Source organism: Ostrea edulis, chromosome 9 (assembly GCF_947568905.1).
Source record: "Ostrea edulis chromosome 9, xbOstEdul1.1, whole genome shotgun sequence".
NCBI classification, from domain to species: domain Eukaryota; kingdom Metazoa; phylum Mollusca; class Bivalvia; order Ostreida; family Ostreidae; genus Ostrea; species Ostrea edulis.
In genome coordinates, this window is record NC_079172.1 from 53677117 (window position 1) to 53700496 (window position 23380).

General features: G+C 35.2%; 1 protein-coding gene across 2 annotated transcripts in view; it reads right to left on the reverse strand.

Annotated features, from left to right (window-relative positions):
• The window catches only part of LOC125658384 (histone-lysine N-methyltransferase NSD3-like), a 42326-nt gene extending 24962 nt beyond the window's left edge, over nt 1-17364 (reverse strand). Inside the window, exons 1-7 of one of the 2 annotated variants that reach the window (XM_056149627.1) lie at nt 17245-17364; nt 11979-12257; nt 8297-8860; nt 7098-7760; nt 5449-5534; nt 5247-5321; nt 1948-2113 (exon numbers count right to left, since the gene is read on the reverse strand). In XM_056149627.1, the coding sequence (XP_056005602.1) occupies nt 1948-2113; nt 5247-5321; nt 5449-5534; nt 7098-7760; nt 8297-8860; nt 11979-12207 (1783 nt within the window). In that variant the 5' untranslated portion in view covers nt 12208-12257; nt 17245-17364. Of the gene's footprint in view, nt 1-1947; nt 2114-5246; nt 5322-5448; nt 5535-7097; nt 7761-8296; nt 8861-11978; nt 12258-17200 lie in introns of both variants that reach the window. The other variant, XM_056149628.1, reaches the window with a different exon arrangement.
• Between the last annotated feature and the right edge of the window lie 6016 nt (nt 17365-23380).

Sequence of the window (23380 nt, forward strand, 5' to 3'; positions counted from 1 at the left end):
ATTTTGAGCATTTGCTTAGCGGTTTGTACGTGTACCCATTTTTGGTCATCTGTCAATATATGCAGTATCCATCTGGCAGAAATCTTTCATACTTTTGAGACATTTGCCTTGCCTGTTACAGTCACAGGTCGGCCAGATTTTGCTGCATCTTTGACGGACTTTGTGCCCGTCAGAAATTTCTTTCTCCATCTACGAACTGTCTCATAAGATACCTTATCAGACCCATAAACTAATCTGCATTACCGAATGATCAAGTTATGTGCAAACTTTTATATAGGCTCTAATTTCTTCAATATTCCCAACCCGGGGACGGTTGGGAATATTGATGTGTTACATGTGATGCATTTCGAGTTCTATAAACAATTATTACAACCTAGGAGGATTCATTTGATAGAACTAATGATGGTTTTACCCATACCCCAATACCAGTTTTTCATTTATACTTATCAAAGAACAAATACGCCAGTTTCGAGATACAAACTCTTCTGTATAGGAGGCGCATTTAGTGGAACTTTGAATGCCTAAGTGGGACAGAGTGGATATACAGCCAACGAGAAAGACGATGAAATGTATTAAAAGCGGCTTCTCTTTAAATATGTAAATGTGGGAAATACAAAATGCTATTGAAAGAAATGTTTTACCGAAGTGGAAACACACAAACAATGTCATATTTGCAAGAAATATCTTGGATATGGTACTTATGACCAGCGAAATAACGTGATAGGATAAGAATTCCATGTATTTAATTACTCCCTAAATATTTATCACTTACTTAGTTTGTGTATCAGTCGAATTCGGGTTATCAAACAGCGTATGAGAAACTTACTGAGTACATTCACTTATGCTGTGATGAATATCTGTCCCACGCCCGCGTGTAAACAAATTCTTTCGCGCCTTACTATGTACGAGAGTTCTCAAAGGGAAATAACTCGGATGTATCTCGAAACCGGCGTATTACACAACACTGATAACATAAATTTCAAATACACATTTCTGTCTAAACATTCTATGGATAATGCATTGCGTAACAACATTTACACAGTCATTCCAACCCACTGGATTGACACTGTACCAATAATAAGTACTGCAAATGTCAAATCACATTAAACATTTCTAAATTTATATTTTAAACATTTCTACATTTATGTTTTTAACATTTCTACTTTTATATTTTATATTTTTACAATCACATTAAACATTTTTACATTTATATTTTTAAAATTTCTACATCTATATTTTTAACATTTCTACATGTATGTTTTTAACATTTCTACATTTATATTTTATATTTCTACAATCATATTTAACATTTCTACATTTACAATGAACAAATGTTGCATTACGTAGTTACAAATACACAGTTACAGGGATAGGATTTTGACCTTGTTGGCTTTCCATAACTATGATCTAGTTTAGATAATAGTATCCAAGTTATCACTGAAATAATATCACCATATCTGGTCGTATCATTCTTAAATGAGGCTAAAATTACAATAAAAGTCCTTTATTGATAACGGATAGCACAATTAGTTTCAGAACTGAACAAGGTCCTACCATTCTTAATTAAAGTCTCTGCTACCTAGTTTTACCCATTTCTATCCTAAGATACATGTACAATAATTCACAAGGTTGATGGTTCTTGGCCTTATACTGTCCAAGTCATAAGCATGGAAAAGCTAACGAACAAATGGACATCTTCATCATACCGTTATATGACCTGTCGTAGACCGGTGTACATAAACACACGAACAAATGACTGAATGAGTAAATTATTAGATGCTCAAAATACAATATACCGACCACAACTTTGTGCGGGATTATCAAGCTATGATCAGCTCTTTTTGTCATAATTCCTTCGACACATTAAAGAGTGAAATACCCAATTTCACAGTAGACACATCATGTATGATCTATTCCGGACTATGAATTTTAGCATGTGCTATATACCTGATTTGCACTCATCGCACTTAAATGGTTCCTCCACATTCTTTCCCACACAAGATTTGTGGAAATAATGATGACAATCTCCTTCACATTCTATCAGGTCCCCAGCATCCTCACACATCTGGCAGAGATACTTCTGACTTTTGTAACTGGAGATTTTTTCTTCTTCCTACAAAAGAGATACATCCATAAGAGAGGAAATAGAAACATGTACCTAAAACTTGCCATTTGATATCCCTCATTCTTCATAATCAAAATCCAACAGGAAAACTTGCATGTTCCCAGCTGTGACTTAGACCTATCTATGGTGGTGAACTTGACTTGAACATATCTATGCTATCAGCTTGATCTGGAACAGATCTTTAAGTAGGAAAACTAAATCTGATATGGTTGAAAAGTGAACACATGTATAATAATATTTTGAAATTGAAAAATTTCAAATTTACTTTCATAGTCAAAAAATGCAGTTTTAGTAGGAAGTTAACGGGAAAAAATTCAAAATCCCTTTTGGACTTAAACCCACGATCTACATATTAGCAGTCGACATGCTATCCTACTGGGCTACTCAGCTAGGCAATTAAATCTAAAAGGAATAGACAAACATTGCTGTTATCTGTATTTTCATTCATGTTTTAAAAGGAAGTCAGCCATTACAACAATGAAGTATTCCTCCTTCACCTCTATGTCTTGTACAATGTTCTGGCCATGATTGCAGGTGTTGTAGACAGATGGACAAATACGTAATTAAACAACATTCTATAGATTCCATTCTAGTGAGCGACAGAGAACTTTTATTATCCACAGAAACAAAGATTGAACCAAATCACAGTATATGAATTATGATAAGTTGGAAATATTCAATGTTATATACCCATCAATGTTTCGTTTTTTGATACTGTTGATTTCACAGAGTGTGATCCGGTTTTCCAGATCACCACACAAAACCGGATCACCACACCGTGGTTTTCTGATTCCGAGTCAGTATCATCTGAAACTGATGACATCACAATGCATCAACGCAATGTTTTCTTGTGGAAAATCTCGCCACTTCAAAAACAAGACTGCGCAGACAAAATATAATTTTCACTCTATGTCTGTGTTTTAGATAATTTGGATTACATTATCTTATTAATGTGGATTGAAAAATAAATAATGGGGTACATAATAAATTTATCATTACTACAGTAATTTGATCCAAAGAGTTGGATTACGTCTCGTTGACAGGCGTGGATCATCAGATCAAACTCGACGCTTTGCGTCTTGTGTGATCTGATGATCTGCGCCTGTCAACAAGATGTGATCTGACTCTTCGGATCAAGTTACTGTAGTCATAATATATATATTTATTACATACTTTCAATTTCATCTCTTCTTTTTTCTTTTAAAGTTTGCGGGCATATATCTCATGATATATATGCCCGGAAACATTACGTCACAATCAATACAAAAGCCGGAACTACACCGTTAATTTTCAAATTTTTTGTGTTTTTCGTCTTTTACTCAGTTAAACCAATAAAGAAATTGTTAAAAATAAAATTATTGTTAGTTTCGAAATGAAATTGAAAGTATATAATAAAAAGGTTATAGACTTTGTATGGGAAAATATGACGACCTCGTTTTTTGTCGAGGACGGACCTCGCAAGCTCAGTCTGTCTACGTGACAAAAAACTCGGTCGTCATATTTTCCCATACAAAGTCTATAACCTACAAATATCAATGTTTGGCCCTCACCCAATTTTGTATCATGATAATTTAAAAAAATATCAAGGTAATTCAAATTGTCTTCTGCAAATTAATGCAATAAACATTTGATGATAAAACAACATGGCATCATTGTTAAGCATTAATGTACATTAATTATGAGCACAATAGATGTATTAAAAAAAATCATTTAATGCTTAAGGATGTATAAACATATCAGAGAAAACTGTCACAAATGGAAATAGGAGAATGTGTACAAAAATATTTAGAAATTGAAATTTCTTTATTTAACATGGTTACCATGTTAACAATGATAAAAAAAATTGCAGTTTTAGCAGAAAGTACTTGGAGAATACTAATAACATCCCTGCGAGATTCGAACCCACTCTCTACAGATCAGCAGGTCACATGTTAACCTGATAAACAAGCCAGCCGGGCAATACAGTGTTAAACTCACTCTCTACAGATCAGCGGGTCACGTTAACCTGATAAACTAGCCAGCCGGGCAATACAGTGTTAAACTCACTCTCTACAGATCAGCAGGTCACATGTTTAACCTGATAAACTAGCCAGCCGGGCAATACAGTGTTAAACTCACTCTCTACAGATCAGCAGGTCACATGTTTAACCTGATAAACTAGCCAGCCGGGCAATAGTGTTAAACTCACTCTCTACAGATCAGCAGGTCACATGTTTAACCTGATAAATTAGCCAGCCGGGCAATACAGTGTTAAACTCACTCTCTACAGATCAGCAGGTCACATGTTTAACCTGATAAACTAGCCAGCCGGGCAATACAGTGTTAAACCCACTTTCTACAGATCAGCAGGTCACATGTTTAACCTGATAAACTAGCCAGCCGGGCAATACAGTGTTAAACTCACTCTCTACAGATCAGCGGATCACATGTTAACCTAATAAACTAGCCAGCCAGGCAGTAAAGTTTTAAAAGGACAAAAAATATGTTACTGATATTTAATTTCCCTTTATGGTTCAAAAGAAGGAAGTCTGCCATTATGACGCAGTGCTTTGAACTCCAATAGTAGTCTTACACTCCCATAAGTCTGAAGAATGACTGATTTTTCATACGAAGTTCTACTTTATATACACTGCAGATTTACCCGATTATCAGATGAACTTTCATCACTTTATATACACTGCAGATTTACCCGATTATCAGATGAACTTTCATCACTTTCTCTACACTGCAGATTTACCTGATTATCAGATGAACTTTCATCACTTTCTCTACACTGCAGATTTACCCGATTATCAGATGAACTTTCATCACTTTCTCTACACTGCAGATTTACCTGATTATCAGATGAACTTTCATCACTTTCTCTACACTGCAGATTTACCCGATTATCAGATGAACTTTCATCACTTTCTCTACACTGCAGATTTACCTGATTATCAGATGAACTTTCATCACTTTCTCTACACTGCAGATTTACCCGATTATCAGATGAACTTTCATCACTTTCTCTACACTGCAGATTTACCCGATTATCAGATGAACTTTCATCACTTTCTCTACACTGCAGATTTACCCGATTATCAGATGAACTTTCATCACTTTCTCTACACTGCAAATTTACCTGATTATCAGATGAACTTTCATCACTCACTGACTTCTGTCTCTTCAATCGTAACTTTCCTGTCAATTTTGTTTCCTATAAGACAGAAATAAAGGTGTTACTCATCGGATTCACTATTCACATCAACAGAAAAATTTGAATAGGATGTGACAAGCAGGTCTATTTTTGAATAGAATGCTTACTTTCAACACAGTATACATACCTTTTCTGTATCCTCATCTTCATCTTCGAATTCAATTTTGTCTACCACATTTTGAATTTCAGGCTCTTTAGATGTTTCTGAAGAATCTGTTTAAATTTTAACAAATCTCAATTTTTTTTATTTATTTTTTTTGAAACAAGCATGACAAGTATCCACAAGAACTTAAAAATCAGATGATGATCAAACTCAACAGTTTCATTCTATCGTACTGTACACCCTCAGATGATGATCAAACTCAACAGTTTCATTCTATCGTACTGTACACCCTCAGATGATGATCAAACTCAACAGTTTCATTCTATCGTACTGTACACCCTCTGATGATGATCAAACTCAACAGTTTCATTCTATCGTACTGTACACCCTCTGATGATGATCAAACTCAACAGTTTCATTCTATCGTACTGTACACCCTCAGATGATGATCAAACTCAACAGTTTCATTCTATCGTACTGTACACCCTCAGATGATGATCAAACTCAACAGTTTCATTCTATCGTACTGTACACCCTCTTTCATCAACATACAAGAAATAAGTGTGTGGATCCCTTCTTGCAAATATTGGTTTAAATACTGCAAACCCATCATTTCTCTTTTATACATAATTGATCAACTTTAAGAAATTTTACTTGTTGCAAAAACTGCTCACCTGTGATTGACTTTTGTTTGTAACACACAATTTGGCAGAGCAACATACAAAATATTTGGTAAACAGTTTGAAATTTTGCAAATTTAAGTAAACACATATGTGGTTACATGTGCAGTGTATTATCAGTATTGATAAATCTTTTGAAACTAAATTGGATTTTGCATAGAGAATGAAGAGTTTGATATAAAAGAAAAAGTTTTAGAATTTTGCGATTACTTAATCAATTATGATCTTTCGTTTATTTCTGATTATCGATTATGAAAATTTTCTGATTTTCCATCACTCATTACAAATCAAGTTGGGTCACAGATCCTAGTTAGAACTTCTAGCCAATTTAGGCACAGCCACGTGACCAGTGTTGATCTGCTAGATACAATCTGTAATATTTTGTTTTACCCTAAAACTTTTTCCCTTTTCGTTATTTAATTGGCTCTTTGTTATATTTCAAGCTTGTAACTGATGACCATCCATACCAATGCAGCTAAGTGGCTGATACAATTAAGTGCAAATATTCAAATGATAAAAAGAAATACAAAGACAAATATATGTGAGAATTTTAAGTGGAGTGTATGACTGAACAAAATGAAAGTGAAAATAAGTAAGACTAAGATAAACAGCAAGATAGAAAACTAAGTATCAAAATAAAATTTCATTGAAACTGGTCATCGTATAAAAATAATATTTATAGCATATTAGTGCTCTAGATAGAATCTACAATTATCTATATTGGAATTTTTTCGGACTGATAGAATTTCTTCCGACCACAACAGAAACAAATAGTTGATTTTCGGAAACTCTGACAGTCTTAGTAGTCACGGCAGGAATTGGCACATTAAAGAGCCCTCACTGCTACAGCCCTGAGCGGTAAGTCGAGGCAGGCATTGGCACATTAAAGAGCCCTCACTGCTACAGCCCTGAGCGGTAAGCATACTGTAGGTCTCAGTAATATAAGAAAAATTTTAATTAACAACATCTACTTTGGAACTTTACCATGTTTACCTTGGAGTTTGGATTTGTATCTTGACTTTTGTTTCTGACTCATCATCAGCCATTGCTGTTGCAGACATTCATCTAGCGTAGTTTCATCAAATTCCGGATGATCAGCCATCATGCTGTCTCTGTGTTTGCTGCAAAAGACGTCAAAGGATCCCTCACTTTTCTTGTCTTTATGGGAGCTTTCGTCAACCCGTCGTCGTTTTGACCTCGGTCTCGCTGCTGGAGATGCTGCTATGTGTTCTGAAGATTTTTCTTCCACAGAGGTTTTCACATGTTCAGAAGACTTTCGTTTTCTTTTCTGTATTCTTTCCTTCGGTTTTCCTTTTGGAGAATTTACAAGTTTATTATTATTACCATTAAAATTTTGTTTTTTAGTCTTTTCTGGTGTGCGAACACACGTAAATTTTTCCGTCCGTTCACTTAATGGCATAGTCATTGCTTCTTCTGCTTGATGTATGGCAATTAGCCAAGCTGCCTGTCGATTTGGGTACTCTTTATACAGTTTTTCAAGTTTTAATTTTTCTCCTCTTTTTGCATTTTGAAAAGCCTGTTTCACATGCTCTTCATATTTTTCTTTTCCATGGAATTCCATTATCGAGTTTGACCCTACCCATCCTCGCTCACCTTCATTTCCGAAGAAGTGGACATGGTAAAGCCTACTTCTTGCTACAAAAGATTTCATATATTACTGACAGAAAATACAAATATCAGAAAGGACCCTACATGGAGAACATAAGAATGTCAGAACAAGCAACTAATCATGCTAATGGTACAGATTGTGTAATAATACTGTAGTTCAAGTTTCCATTACCTACAATGTACTTCTATTAGTATATTTCATTACCATCATGTACTTGTATTAGTAAATTTCATTACCTATATGTACTTGTATTAGTACATTTCATTACCTACATGTACTTGTATTAGTACATTTCATTACCTATATGTACTTGTATTAGTATATTTCATTACCTACATGTACTTGACTGATAGATAAATTACACCTGCAACATTTAAATTCCAATAAATCAAACAAAATGTTCTTCCTTTAGAAACAAAAGCAAATCAAAACATGCACTCTTATAAAGAATCTTTTTATAAGGGTAAACTATTTCCTTCTTTTAAATCTATCAAATTTGTGTGTGCGTACATACAAGCATGCCTATGACCTAGGTATAACATAAAAACAGAATTAGTCTCACCTTTCATTTTAGTAAAAAGATCTTCATACGGGTCTTTAGCTATCATGCATGGCCACCAAGGATGTCCGGCCACTTTTGCCCATAGCTGATCGCCTATATGCCACTCTGTTGGTTTTTCAATCACAGGAGACAGTAATGTTGCCGATTTGTTCACATCAATGTCTGCAGTCTGTAAACTATCCAAATTATTGCTACTCATAACTTTCGGCGACTTTGCCTCTGCACTTTTCAATGACTCTTCGTCTACGTCGAGCATGACTTTGGGTTTCCGCTGACGTTTCCCTTCTACACAAGTCACTTCAAATATATTTTTATAAGGTCCTGATTTTTCCTTCACTTGTTTAATTTTGACTGGTGTGTTAGGTTTGGGATCTTTTCTCTTTACCAGTGTACCAATGTTTTCATCCCCCTCCTCTTGAGCTTCAGGCTTGTTATTGCCTGTTTGTAATTCTTGTTCATTGTGACTTTCCAGCTTTGCTGTTTGTTCCTTTTCAATCTTTATTTGAGATCTTGCCTCTGCTTTTGCTCTCTCTTTTGGATGAACCAGTGGTCTGTCTTGTTCACCTAGACAAAATTTTCTATATATATTTTTGCACAAACTTCTCAGTTCAAGATTTTAAAACTTATTTGAGCCACCCTTGAAGCTTTCTGGTGGTTTTATTGTACATTTTTTATCTGAAAAAATTAAATTCTGTTTTAAACATTCCTTGAAATCTACAAATGGTACTCTATTGATATGACTGCCATTGTCAGTGACAATACAAAAGCGTTATTGGGAGGTCACTGACAATCAATAGTCTCACATCAATATGGATTTTAAAAAATGCAACTTTGCTTTTATCAATTCAGGGATCGACATTGACGGTTGTCCGATTGCCCAAGGCAAGTGAAAACCCAGTTCGGACAAGTGAAACTCAATATACACTTGCCCGATGGGGCAAGTGATATTTTTAGTAGAAAATGTGATTATTATAATGATTGTGTTAAGCTTGATGAATATTAAATATTAGAACGTAATGTCCAACTCCACATATTGCTGTTTTCTTTACCAAATTGTCAGATTATTGCCAAGGCCCATTCTAGTAGACCGTACTGTATCACCAATTGACAGAGAGAGATAATTAGAGTTACTGGTTTACAGGATTATTATCATTAGAATCTAAAATATTTCGGACAACTAAGTTTTTCATTCGGACAAGTAAAACTTTTTGAGTTCAATTGCCCAAAGGGCAAGTAAGAAGAAAAGTTAATGTCTATCCCTGCAATTTCATCTATTGATGATTCTACAGAAGTTCTTTTCACAGGGTAAATCAGTGTAATGTAAATAAGATAACTTCAAAACAGAGCATCCCCTCACAACTGGGTATATTCACATGTGTATGTGCATTGTAAAGTGCAATAAAATTTATATCGGCTTAATGTACAGTCATATTACTGCCTCCAACTCCAAGATGATAACTGCAGCATATCACAAGTCCCAGAAATATTCAGATATTTATCCACATTGACATACAGTGGTCATATATAATAATGAACCCCCAATTCAATTCAACAATATAATTTACAAGTAATTTTTCATAATCTGCCAAGAAACAAAATTACTCATGTAATACTTATCAATGATAAGTCACATCCATTTATTGGTCAAATTTTTAAAAACATTATCGGGGATCAAAATTTGTTTTTAAACATTGCATGACAGTGGTGAAGATATGAAGATCATGCATTAAATTGTCTACTATAACGAAATAAAGCATGGCTACAGAATTGCAATTGAAATAGCAAAAAAAAAAAAAAATCCTATATACACGCATGTATATGTAAATAAATAAATGTTTATTCGGTATATACAAACATACATACATAAATACCAAGGATAACCCATGAACATGATGAATGCTCGAAAGCTTATTTCCAATGGGGTCCTTTGATACACGGATGTTTGCGCTAAGGCCATGACAATTTGTAATCTAGTTCGTCGTATTCGCCGCTTCTATTTGTAATAAATCCAAATTATAATATTATCAAAAAATAATATCCGCCCGCTGTCCACAAATATCTGCGTAAAATATTTTCGACTTTTTACAACAAGCGCACAAACAATCTTGATGCATGTTCCTGACAAATGAAAAGAAGGCTCTCGAAAAATGTCCTAACAGTGTAATAAGGTGTTTTAAGTTATTCATGATATCTATCTTAATACATGTATGTACGATACTTCATAACACTGGATTGGAAGTTGTTCCTTATACTGCAATCAAACTGGAAGCCGAAGAGCTCTATTCGATGTCACCATTTAGAGAACATCGACAGCGTACGATTGATTGATTATATATTGTTCAAAGTCTCTCTTGAGAATATTTCACTCACATGAAGACGTTACCATTGGTGGTGAAGGGCTGCAAAATTTTTGGCCTATGCTCAGCGCTTATGGCCAATGAGCATTGGGGGGGGGGGGGGGGGGGGGGATCTTTATCGTGTCACACTTGCTGTGACATGGGTATCAGTTTTTGTGGTCTCATCCGAAGGACCGCCCCATTTATTCGCCTATTACGACAAGCAAGGGGTACTGAGGACTATTCTAAATCGGATCGAAAGTTAACGATAAATTCACAAAAGGTTTTTGGTGATTATTAATTATGTGTATTCTATTAAAATTCAAGAAAATACCAAAAGCGATACATTGGAGATTTCAAAATTGGACATGTCCCTAGCAATATGCATTGATCTGAATAGAAAATTTTTAGAAATGAAACTAAAATAAAATTCTTTAAAAAGATCTTATGAATTAATGTTGCAAAGTACATGTATTAGGTATGAAGAAAATGAAGTCTTTGAAACCTGAAATACTTCTTATTTATTGTAAACTATATCAACAAAGTTAAAAAATGTTAAGTTTACGTGGTAAACAAATGATATCTGGTGATTTTAGATCTTTATTTTAAGCGCTCGCTTTTTAAAATCACACTTAATTCAATTAAAATTATTTATAATTCTTGTATTCGCTCGCCTCATAATTTTATCTCCAAAATAAAAAATAATATTTGTAAAATAATTTCGCCCTCTCGCCTCATTTTGTTTGTTTGAAAATCCGAAGAACTATTTTACAAATTGGTGTGGCCTGAGAGGTCTTTTATGTGGAAGGAAACCGGAGTACCCGGAGGAAACCCATGTGTCCAAGCGGGCAACCGCCATACCCTCACATACAACCACTGCTGATCACAGGGATCGAACTCGGGTCGTAGCGGTGAGAAGCGAGAACGCTATCTCTGCGCTACACGGACACCCTGCACTGAGCCTGCCCTAAAGCTAGCACCTTCAATGTATTAGAACGCAAAAACAACAAAACTAGAGTACTGTGATAAGCATTTCTTATGTTTCCTTTCTCCTGATTTCTTATCTGATCTGGGTGTCTCTCTCTATCTCTCTCTCTCTCTGTCTCTCTCTCTCTCTCTCTCTATATATATATATATATTATGAATATATATATATTTTAATTTGGACAAGTCAAGTTTGGTTAAGTGGATGTCTATGCCTGATAATTTCTTATCAAAAGCCACAAAAATGAATACTTCCTGATGTTTCTGAATACTTCCTGTGTATGTACCCCCAGTAAGTGGAGAAATTGACTTACACATCTACTGAAAAAGCTTTTATACCAAGTGACAATTCAACATCTTACCTTGCACACTTTCCACCGAGATCTCCAGATTGAGGTCAGCATTCATCTTCACGACTTTTCCAGTGTCTTCCACTAGGAGGGTTGCCTCATCTTTGACTGCTTCTACCTTTGCTCCAGCTTTACTCTGTGCTATTTTGCTGTTTCTGGTTAAGTTTGCCACTTGAGGGAGATGGTGTCTGAAAGGGGGAGAGTTACATCCTCCATTTACGGCTGCCGTGGTGTTCTCCATCGTAAGACCGGGCTAATCTGCTCAATGTCACGTTTTCTTAGTTGGCATACCTATAACAGAAATTTTACAGCCAGTTAAAAAAGATTGTGTATCTATATGTTTCTATGTCACTTTTCATTTTCATAAAAAAAAGTCATTCTTTACTTTCCCCTAATAAACAGATCCTTCTCTCATGATCCTATGGGATGTTTCCAATTTTCCAACATATTCTTAATCTTTGTACCCCTAATATTCACTGCTGGCAGTGAGCAAGATCATATACATATGTGCTGAACATGTAAGAAGTTTAAATTTACTAATTGCAATTTTTCACTACATTTAAGTGGTGAAAAAGATACAATGCAATGGATCACAATGCACACCTCTTATGTTCGATTCATTGGTGATCATTTCTTTATTCAATTTTTAACCTACTACTATGATACAATAATATATCTAATATGTCTAGTGCCTGTGACTAAAAGAATATGCTAAATTTTTTGGTTCCATTATCACAGTAAACTGAAGATATCCATTGATTTTCTGTGTGTATCTTCAAATCATTGGACTCAATTAATCATCAAAGATAATTATCTTTTCCAGTTACAGAAAATATAACTCGTCATCAGGGTTGAGTGCATTATGTCAAATTCCCTCGTCCTGAGCCAATGTATTAACCCATCCAGGACGAGTGGATGATTACCTTTTTTCATCTTGTTTTTATAGTTTTGAGCTGGTGTTAACTACTGTTATCTTTATTTTCCACAGCTTTTGACATGAAATAGAGAACTTGCTACAATGCGATTGTGTACCTTGTGGGATGTACTCTAAGGGCGAGGAGACTACAGTTCTAATTTCCCATTTTCCCATTCTCTCACCGTTCCATCTCCACGCGCTTACTGTTTGATCTCTGTTCAGTTTTACGTTCATTGTTCACCAACCGCTCGCTTTCACCGTTTACAAAGCATTCATTATTCACTTTCCATGCCCTTACCACTCAGTCTTTTGTCTTTGCATTGTCGTTATAACAAGGACAAAATGAAAATGGAACATGTGTCCAAGAGTGGATGGAAATTTTTCATATCATTAATATCAGAGATATGATTTTGAACTACAAAGTATTTAGATTATCAACTGTGAAAAGAAAACTCCAGTCCGTTTACCAATATATCATGAAATCCTAAATTCTATAAATAGATATCAAAACGATGGTTCTGCAGTTGATCAGATATAGTTGGTTTTTTTTAAAACTTCTATATAACTGATAATTAGTAATGTATTTTCCTTATTGATATAGATAGATAGACTGTGGCAGCAGTGGTTTTGTGCACTTTATGTATGTTAAGTACAAAAGAAAATACATGAGAGTTTAAAATGTAGTCAATCAATAGGTTATGAAATAATATTACACTAACTAATACAATTCAACTATGTATAAATACAAAGTAAAAAACTCGAGACCTAGAGGTTAAAATTACGAAAGATTCTCGCGAGTGGATACCAGGGTCTGCATCCAAAAGTATAACCATATATGTATAAATTTACACAAGTCAACAGGGAATAACTAGGCGCCACATCTAGACATTTGATGCGATCAATCAATTATAAACAACCGTTGTTCAAGACTTGTATTAATCATCAATTATTTTTCTTATCATTAATTTTTGTTTGATTATAATATGCTAGCTATTTTTTTTCCTCCTTCATACAGGAAATATTAAACGGCATTTCGATAAATACATAATATTGCAATATGCATGCACCAGTACATTCATGTACAGATGCATCATATTTCTCACAAGACATTGCATGTGTCTTTTTATAATACTTGTTCTGGGAAGTGTTCATAAAAAAGCTGTATATAGCTTTAAATGTAGTCTGTGATATCGACACAACAAAATTTTATTCAATGCCTCAAAGCTCCAAATAAGGTGCGTATCAGCATAAATACTCATTAAATTTGACCAAATACGCATTTAAGTTGAAAACCATGCGTACAATTACGCATTAGCGAATTTAAATACGCTTTACACCCCCAAAGTAATGTGTACTTCTGATACATGTAGTATAATATAAATATGAATTATCTAATCATACGAATTGAGGTTAGACCAGGGCTTGATCATACATGAAATAGCGCTATGAAATATGTTTCGATGACAATCACAATTTTGAAAGTTTGGAAGAGTTAACTCAAAACAACTATATAGGCCTACTTGTCAATACTTTTTTCTTAAAGAGGTAGTGTGTAGTCGAAAGCACGGAGAAAAAACCCTTGTATTATCAATCGTGGACGAATTGCTGCTAAAAACACGGCACAGAAAATGTCACCGGATAAACAATACTTCCATTTATATTTAAAAGCATTTGCAAGAATGGGAGTCACACATTTATTTGATACTTGTATATTAACGGGAGGAAATCCTTTGTTATTTTATTAAAACTCTTCATTGTCATTTTAAATTTATCATTGAGATATTGAAATTTAATATGTCAGACGCTCAGTCACACGATTACAATCCAATTCTGTATTAGTGGCAAAACAGCGAAGATTATCAGTAAATTACAAAATACTCTCTTTCGACTTTTTCTGAAAAGCAAAATACTCATTGATTTGAAAATCAGGGGGTAAATACTCATTGTGATAAAAAATTATATGGAGCTCTGTTTGCTAAGTACAAATATATTTTTTTTTCTTACCCACTTTATATCAACTGTACAATAAATTGTTCATCTTACATTCATTGTTCCCGTTGTGCTCCATTCACCTTTTGCGTTTCCTCACCATTCACCTAGTTGAGTTTAAAGTTCACACAACGTTCACTCTGCATTCATACCTACATGCATTCATCATTTACTCACCATTCAAGTGGGAAAGCATAACGTTTCAGAGACTGTACGACACAATCCGATTATCTTAACTATAGTTTGTCAAACTTTAATAACACATTTTCCCAAACTACACCAAACAACATTGCTAAAACAGGGATATTTTCAATGTTTGATTTCTAGAGCCTAGTGGTGTTCCAATCATCGATTATAATCGAAAATCAGTCGATTGTTGGTAAATTCTAAGCGCTCGATTATGAAAATTTTATTCCAATTAATCAGTTTTTAGATTTTGTTTTCTTAGCGACTGTAGTTTTTGAAGAATATTCCTATCTAGTAATCTAAAGGTTTTGTTTATCATAATGGTGCCGCAGACAAAAGCGAAAGTATCCATACACTGGGAATAAAGCATGTTCGCTTGGTCAGATACTGAGATAGATGTACTTTGATTCAGGCATATAAACAAAGGACCATTGATCAAAGAGAATCTTGATACTAGCAAAGCCATGCGTGAACTATGCAGATAAAAAGGGCCACTGTTACTCTGCATGTATGTATCGTGTTTTCAGTTGGTGACAATAGATCCGTTTTATTTTTGTTTTTAATCAAATGAATTTCTTTTGCTTTGCTGAACGTTAATTATATTTTAATTAAGCCGGATCATCATCAGTTGATGACATGTTAACTTTGATATAACGAGATATAACTGAAGCAATCGATATCCGTTTTTGGCGACTTTTATATATGTAATTAAAAGAATAACAAATACACACAGAAAATATTCACTCTCAGCTACAGAAACAACAAATATAAGCGTAGGAAATATTTATTTACACTTTTTCAGTAGTTGAATTACTTTAATTATTATAGAATTTCTCTGTCCGATTATAATCGATAATTAGTTAGTTACAGTCAACCAATCATCGATTATGAAATTCTCACCGATTCCCATCACTACTAGAGCCAGGGTTTTGAAAAAAAAGAAGCAAAATTTGATTGAATAAGTTTTTTAACAAAAAAAAACTAAGTGATTTATCTATGGATTTAAATTCATTTCCTGTTTTTGATGGTAAAGAAAAATGTTCCAGTAAAGCCATCATAGGGTCTGAGTGGTTGTGGAGACATGAAGATGACAATACTTTTCCTGATCCGAATCATCAGAACTTAAAATCATCAACACTTTTATTTTCTTTGTTATTCTATGAAATTGAAGTAAAACCCTTAGAATTGTTTCCATTGAAAGACTTTAATATCACTGTCATCACAATGTTCAATCTCGAACCCAATTTCTTTTGTTTTCTACCTGGTCATTTGTCCGGATGGTCTAGAAACATGGATTCCTCACTTTAAGATGGATCTTTAATTTTGAAATATTAAACAATAAGCTTCTTGTTTTCACTATCCCCTAAGTTTGGGACAAGAGTATTTTTAGTTATAATGCGACATTTTTTGGTCACACCAACAGCTTTATAGAATACCAGTCCCAATTAAAATGCAATAAAGCTACGAATATCTGTAGATACCCAAAATATCCTGAGTGATTACTTCTAAACGAAATACAAACAACTGTTGATTTGCACTCTTTTTTCATCATCTTTCAGAAATTTGAAAGTGTCATTCTGTTTTTCAGCATTGGGAATAGGACCAAATTTCAGTTCTCTATAAACCCTATATAATCCTGCAAAAATTGCTGCTTGTGATAAAGATTCTTATGACCAACTGCTCTGATTGCATGCCCTAGATCTTGGAACAGTTTCTTTTGTGCAGACTCCCCTCGACATGCTGTCTGGGCTGATCTACATGTAATTTAACATAGAGGCTTAAGACACATTTTTAGAAACAGTTCAAGCACATTCTATTTGCACTGATGTGATTTTATGTGCCTTACAATGTTGAATCTGTTCATGAAATTTCAACATCTGCCCCAAAATGAACATTAACGTTGAATCAAACAGGAAGGATGATAGATACAGAAAACCACATACGGATTTTCTTTTCAGTATAATTTGGGATTCTTTGTTTGAATCACAATATGGAAAAGTAATTCCTAACTACTGTGTAAAATACGTATAATCAATGGTAATGTTACCCCCCCCCCCTTTCTTTTTCAAATGTAAACTAATAGTACACTACTTCATGATAGAGTACGATTCCATATAAAACTAGAGTTTAGAAATTACATTACCAACTGCATATATAAAGATCATGGCCTGGATTTTGTTTTCTTACAGCAACAATAGTGTCTTTTTCCCTGAGATAGACATGCTACATACTTCGAGGCTAAACCGCTCACCGGAAGATAACAAGATTCGTGTAAATTCGGTAAATATCGGCGGGAAAAGGAAAAACAAATAAACTGGTTCTTTTCTAAACTGGTACAATCCGTCCACACACGATATCCAAGTACTGAAAGTACTGACGGTATTTCGTATGTGCATGGAGGACTTTCTTTTTCATTTTCCAGTATCTTTTCCTCTTAGGTTTTGTATTGAAATTTTTGAGTAATTTGTAGAAATAAAATGTTTACAAAGTAATGATTTGCTGTTGGTACGGCAGACACTATATCCTGGCGTCACCGGTTTTCGATAGTGCAGTAGAATATTGTTCGTTAATTATCATACAATTTCTTCTGAGAGAGAATGTTAATCATTAATTTATGTGGGGTTTTCCCGTTGTTTAATGACGGAATGCGCATACAACACTCAACACCTGGATTCGGACCACAATTAAAAGGTGAAAGTCACCAGTCTGAAGATATTTGCAATGTATTCAGTGTGACATATACATGTCTATTTATTTTTTTAAGGGTTTCTTTGCTGTTAAGGTTATACCATACACAAAATTGGGAGAAAGTGTAGATTACATCAATCCTTCTTGTTTTTGCCATTCTAAAGTTCACATTAGTTACATGGTAAAAATTAGAGTACAATTGTATTTATTCCGAGAGATTTCAATTTTTTCATGTCTTTGCTTTGAATTTCCATACAGATATAAAAGGACAAATTTGGGAAGAATGATGAAATAAGACTGGTTTGATAGGGAAATTTTGTGATAAATATTATCATTTTTAGCAAAAATTAAACCTGCACAAAGTATGTGCCCCAATAAGTTGTATTAATAGGTATACGCATTCTCGTGTACGGTAGTATTTTTAAAGCTATACTTTTCTGCTGTGTATTTTAATAAATTTGCTAATCCCCAACTTCCTTGATTTCCTTCTTTATCATTCGACAAAAAAGCATAAATATCTTTGTACCGTATTTGTGCCATCTATCAATTTTTTCATGTCTTGCAAGCACCGGTGTGTGCACTGTTTGCTAGTGACAACGGACTGGTAACGGTATTTGCTACGGACATGAAGGACTATACACCAGTTTCATAACAAGTGCAGTCTTTTCTAAGAGATCAGCTGAGCATAGTGAAAATTCAAGTAAATTAAAAGTCGAATATCTTGGATATGGGGTAACCCATATCTATTCTTGTTTATATCATAGACAGTTGCTTTTTCAACAAAGTGGAAAAGGGAAATATTCGGATTTAGTAATCAGTCATCCAGAAAACTAATTTGTTATACATCACTCTGATTCCACACACAAGTACTCTGACCCTAAAATAAAAAAAAAATATGCTCGAGTTCCTCATTGACAATATTTTCGAAGTTTACGGTGATCAAGTCTACCAACAGCCTGTTGAAATTCCCATGGGCACAAATTGTGCTCCTGTTGTTAGTTGATCTGTTTTTACCTTCTCGTGAAGCAAGGTTTATTTAAAAGCTTCTACATGAGAAGAAAACATCTTGTTGTGGCCTTCAGCTCGACATTCAGATATATCGACGACGTTTTAACTATTAACAATAATCAATTTCATTCTTTTGTCGATTCGATATCTTCCTGTAAAATCGAAATAAAAGACACCACAGGGTCGTCCACTTCTGCTTCATACTTAGATATTTTATTGAAAATAAATATTAACAGCAAACTAATACATGTAACTAAACTTTATGACAAACGGGATGATTTCAGCTTCTCCATTGTCAACTTCCCATAATTATGTAGCAATATTCCATTATTACTTGCATATGGTGTTTGTGTATCTCGACTGATTCGATGCGCAAGGGCTTGTTCTGCGTGTGGTCAGTTTTTAAATCGAGGCAGGATACTGACAAACAAGTAGATGATGCAGGGGTTTTAAAAGTCTCGTTAATAATTATTATTAAATAAGTCAGCATTTCGCTTTTATTGTGCTACTGATGCACATTGTATATTTTACAATTCAACTATTGTGCATGATTTGGGAAATGCCTGATGTGCCATAAGGCACGAGGCGGATAGGTAAGTAACATCATAGTTTTGTTTATTTCCTTTGTTGATTTTGAAAAAGTTTTCAACTCGGTGCACAGAGAAAGTTTGTGGAAGATATTGGAAGTATATGACATACTAGGAAAACAAAAACAAATACGTCATGTCTGGTTTCCTATTTCTCTTAATAATAAAATGGGTCATAAAACCAACAAAAACAAGTGCAGGCATAAGTTGTAATTTTACAACAAAATTAGAGGATTTACATTTTGCCGGTGACCTTGCTTTAATATCATCAAAACAAACAGATCTACAGTTTAAAACAGTTTTCTGGAAACAACAGTCACACAAACAGGACTGAAAGTAAATGCAAAGAAAACAAAAGTGAAACTAGAAGTAGAAAGTTTCAGCTACTTAGGAGGCGTAATAACAATAAAGGGAAGACGAGAACAAACCAAACAGATTAAAGAAGGCCAAGGGACAGTTCCAAAGATCTGATAATGATATTCGTCCATATTCCCCACAGAGACAAAAATAAGACTGTTCAACACACTACATTGTAGTTATATTTGTGTTCACTGATTTTGACTGCGGATAACTCCGTTTACCTAATCAGGATATGGGGCTCACGGCGGGTGTGACCGGTCAACAGGGGATGCTTACTCCTCCTAGGCACCTGATCCCACCTCTGGTGTGTCCAGGGGTCCGTGTTTGCCCAACTATCTATTTTGTATTGCTTGTAGGAGTTATGAGATTGATCACTGTTCGTTATCTTCACCTTGCATATATGAAAGTGAACCATGGAGAATTACAAAGTGCGATCAAAAAAGATTAGACACACTCAACTTTATGGCAAACGGGATGATTTCAGCTTCCCCATCGTTAACTTCCCATATTTATGTAACAATATTCCATTATCACCTGTATGTGGTGTTTATATCTCTCAACTTATTCGATACGCAAGATCTTGTTCTGCGTATGATCAGTTTTTAAGCGAGGCAGGCTACTGACAAACAAGTTGATGGCGCAGGGGTTTCAACATTCTCGTTTAAAGTCAGCATTTCGCAAATTCTATGGTCGTTATTTAGTTTGCAAATTCATACAACCTATCATTGGGTCAAATGCTGTCTGACGTGTTTCATACCGATTGTTAGGCCGTTCTTGGCACACTGATTTTGACTACAGATAACTCCGTCTACCTGATCAAGATATAGGGCTCACGTCGGGTGTGAGCGGTCGACAGGCGATGCTTACACCTCCTAGACACACGATCCCACCTCTGATGTATCCAGAGGTCCGTGTTTGCCCAACTCTCTATTTTGTATTGCTTATAGGAGTTATAAGATTGATCACTTTTCGTTATCTTCGCCTTTCATTAGACACATACCAGAACATGTGCTAAGGAAAATGCATAAGATAAGATGGCCAGAGAAATAGTAACACTGATTAAACGAAGAGTTGCACATGATAAACATCAGTAAAAACCATATGCAGAAGAGGGAAATGGATTAGTCACACGCGTAGAATGGATAACGCCAAGCTCTAACACGGAAGCCAGAAGAGAGGACAATATATAGTGGGAAGACCAAAAACAACTTGTCGAAGAACCACCGGAAAAGAAAGAGGCCGCCCGGGATGATAAAGCTGGAGTGCTGCTAGGGTGATTGCCAAGGACAGGGATAATTGGAAAAGTGGCATTAGGGCCTTAAGTGCAAGTGGGTATGAAGAGGACAGGTGATCGAGGTGAGGTGATAGACCTCAGTAAGGAACAAAACTTGGAGGTCCTAGTCGAATTTAATTATTTACTGTACTGGACCAAATTTCTAACTCCCCAATTTAATAATTTCTGAATTTTACAAACCCCTGCATTTAGATAATTTGTATTTCAAAATACCGTCTGCTAACACTGACCTTTTAAGCATAAAGATTTCAAGAACGCGTTCGTAACCACTGGACCGTAGCGGGTTTTGTTGAAATTAAAATATCGTGCTCGATTAGTTTTACTGGCTTCTTTTTCCAAAATCTTTGTTTTCTTGTTGTCAATACACTCATTTGTTTGTAAAAAACACAAAATTACTGAAGTCAAATGCGGTACATGTCAACAGAGGATTGCACACGAGCAGTTGCCATGGTCCATGCTGGGTGCAGTTTACGAGAGGTTCGCTTTTCCCCCATTACACTCGATATTTTGCGAAAAACTTTCAGATGCGGTGTGGGAAATAATTTAGAAAGTCAATTAATTTGATCATTTTCAGAGTTTTCTAGAAATTTCAATAGAGACTACAAGATCATCGTAAACCTTATCCGAAAATTCAATGGAACCGGAAGTGTAGCGAATCTACTCCGACAGCCCAAACGGCGTGTAACAACCCATTAACAGGACCGCTACATAAGAGTGACCCATTTACGTGGCAGATATTTGACAGCTCGAGCAACCGGAAGGCGCACATGGAAGACCCATCAGTGATCAAACTGTAACAAACAGACTTAAGAAGGATGATTGCGGGCAAGAAGGCCTTATGTAATGTTGGCATTGTCTGCAAGGCATAGCCAACTTTAATTAGCGCGGGCAAGACGTCATCTGAGGTATACGCGCGCGGACTGGGGACACGTTCATTTCACAGATTATTCAAGATTCAATCTAAGGGGATCAGATAAACGGTCCTGTGTCTACCGCAGGATTGGGGAACGATATATTGACGCACGTGTGAGGGAACGAGGTGGTTCTGTCATGGTGTGGGCGGGAATATCGTTTCACACAAAGACACCAATGACCCCGATACACCAGAACCTGAATGCAGCAAAGTACCAAAACCTTGTCCTTCAGCCAGTGGCAAATCGCGGAATGGTCGTTATGCAGGATAATGCGACTCTACACACAGCAAGAACCACCCAACACATGCTCTGGTGTGTCCAGGGGTCCGTGGTAGCCCAACTATCTATTTTGTATTGCTTATAGGAGTTATGAGATTGATCACTGTTCGTTATCTTCAACTTTCATGCTGCAGGGTCACAATATCCGTGTACTTGACTGGCCCTCTTGCAGTCTAGACCTCAATCCTATTGAACATATATGGGACGAAGTAGACAGGCAAGTAAGACAGCTTCCCCAGCCACAGAATCTGACAGAGATTGAGAGAGACCCCATTAGCTCTTGGAATAACATTCCACAAAGGTTTATACACAATTACGTGACCTCAATACAAGTGTGCATATGTCATGCAGTTATTCGAGCGAATGGGGGGCACACGGTATTGATTGTTGAGAATTTCCAAATTTAGGGTACTATTAAGTTTTCGTGCTTTTAATTGAATGTTTCAATAAATGAAGATTGAAGAAAACTTTACTTCTTTTGAAGATGTTATTCTTTATATCAATCAAAACCTATGTCAAAATGATAGAAAATAAAACCAGTGGATGAAAAAACTTAGGTGGGGAGTTAGAAATTTTGTCTAGTATATATATCGTTCATTGAAACTCATGCGCGCAACATTTCAAACCAGTCTGATTAAAATCAGACCCCATACTCATTATCATATCCCAACAATCTGACTAAAGTACAGACCTATATTATTATATATATAATAATATAGGTCTGTACTTTAGTCAGATTGATATCCCAACGATATGATATTGATTATGGGGTCTGATTTTAATCAGACTGATTTCAAACATGCATTAAAAACGTCTTTCCTCTACGCGATAATTATATCTACAGGTGCGTGGTCATGATTTCTCACACTTGACCAAGTGTTCACCTAGAAAGCACAAAACTTTTTATCCCTTTTCAAATACTGGTCCCTATTTAATGTGCTAACATAATCGATGATCAGTTATATCTGGCATACAATGTTTTTAATACGCTCTTTTGTCTTGAATAGCATGACCCGCGCACATCGAAAGAGGGATTTTCATCGTTAAATCAATTAAGTTTTTTTAAAATCCGTATGAACTATTACAGTATTTCATTTGTTTAATTCCATCAAGAATTTCTTTATCAAAGTTATGATTCTGCACTTAAAAGAAATAGGATATGAAATTCCATGGCCTTCTCGAGATTTTTAGGG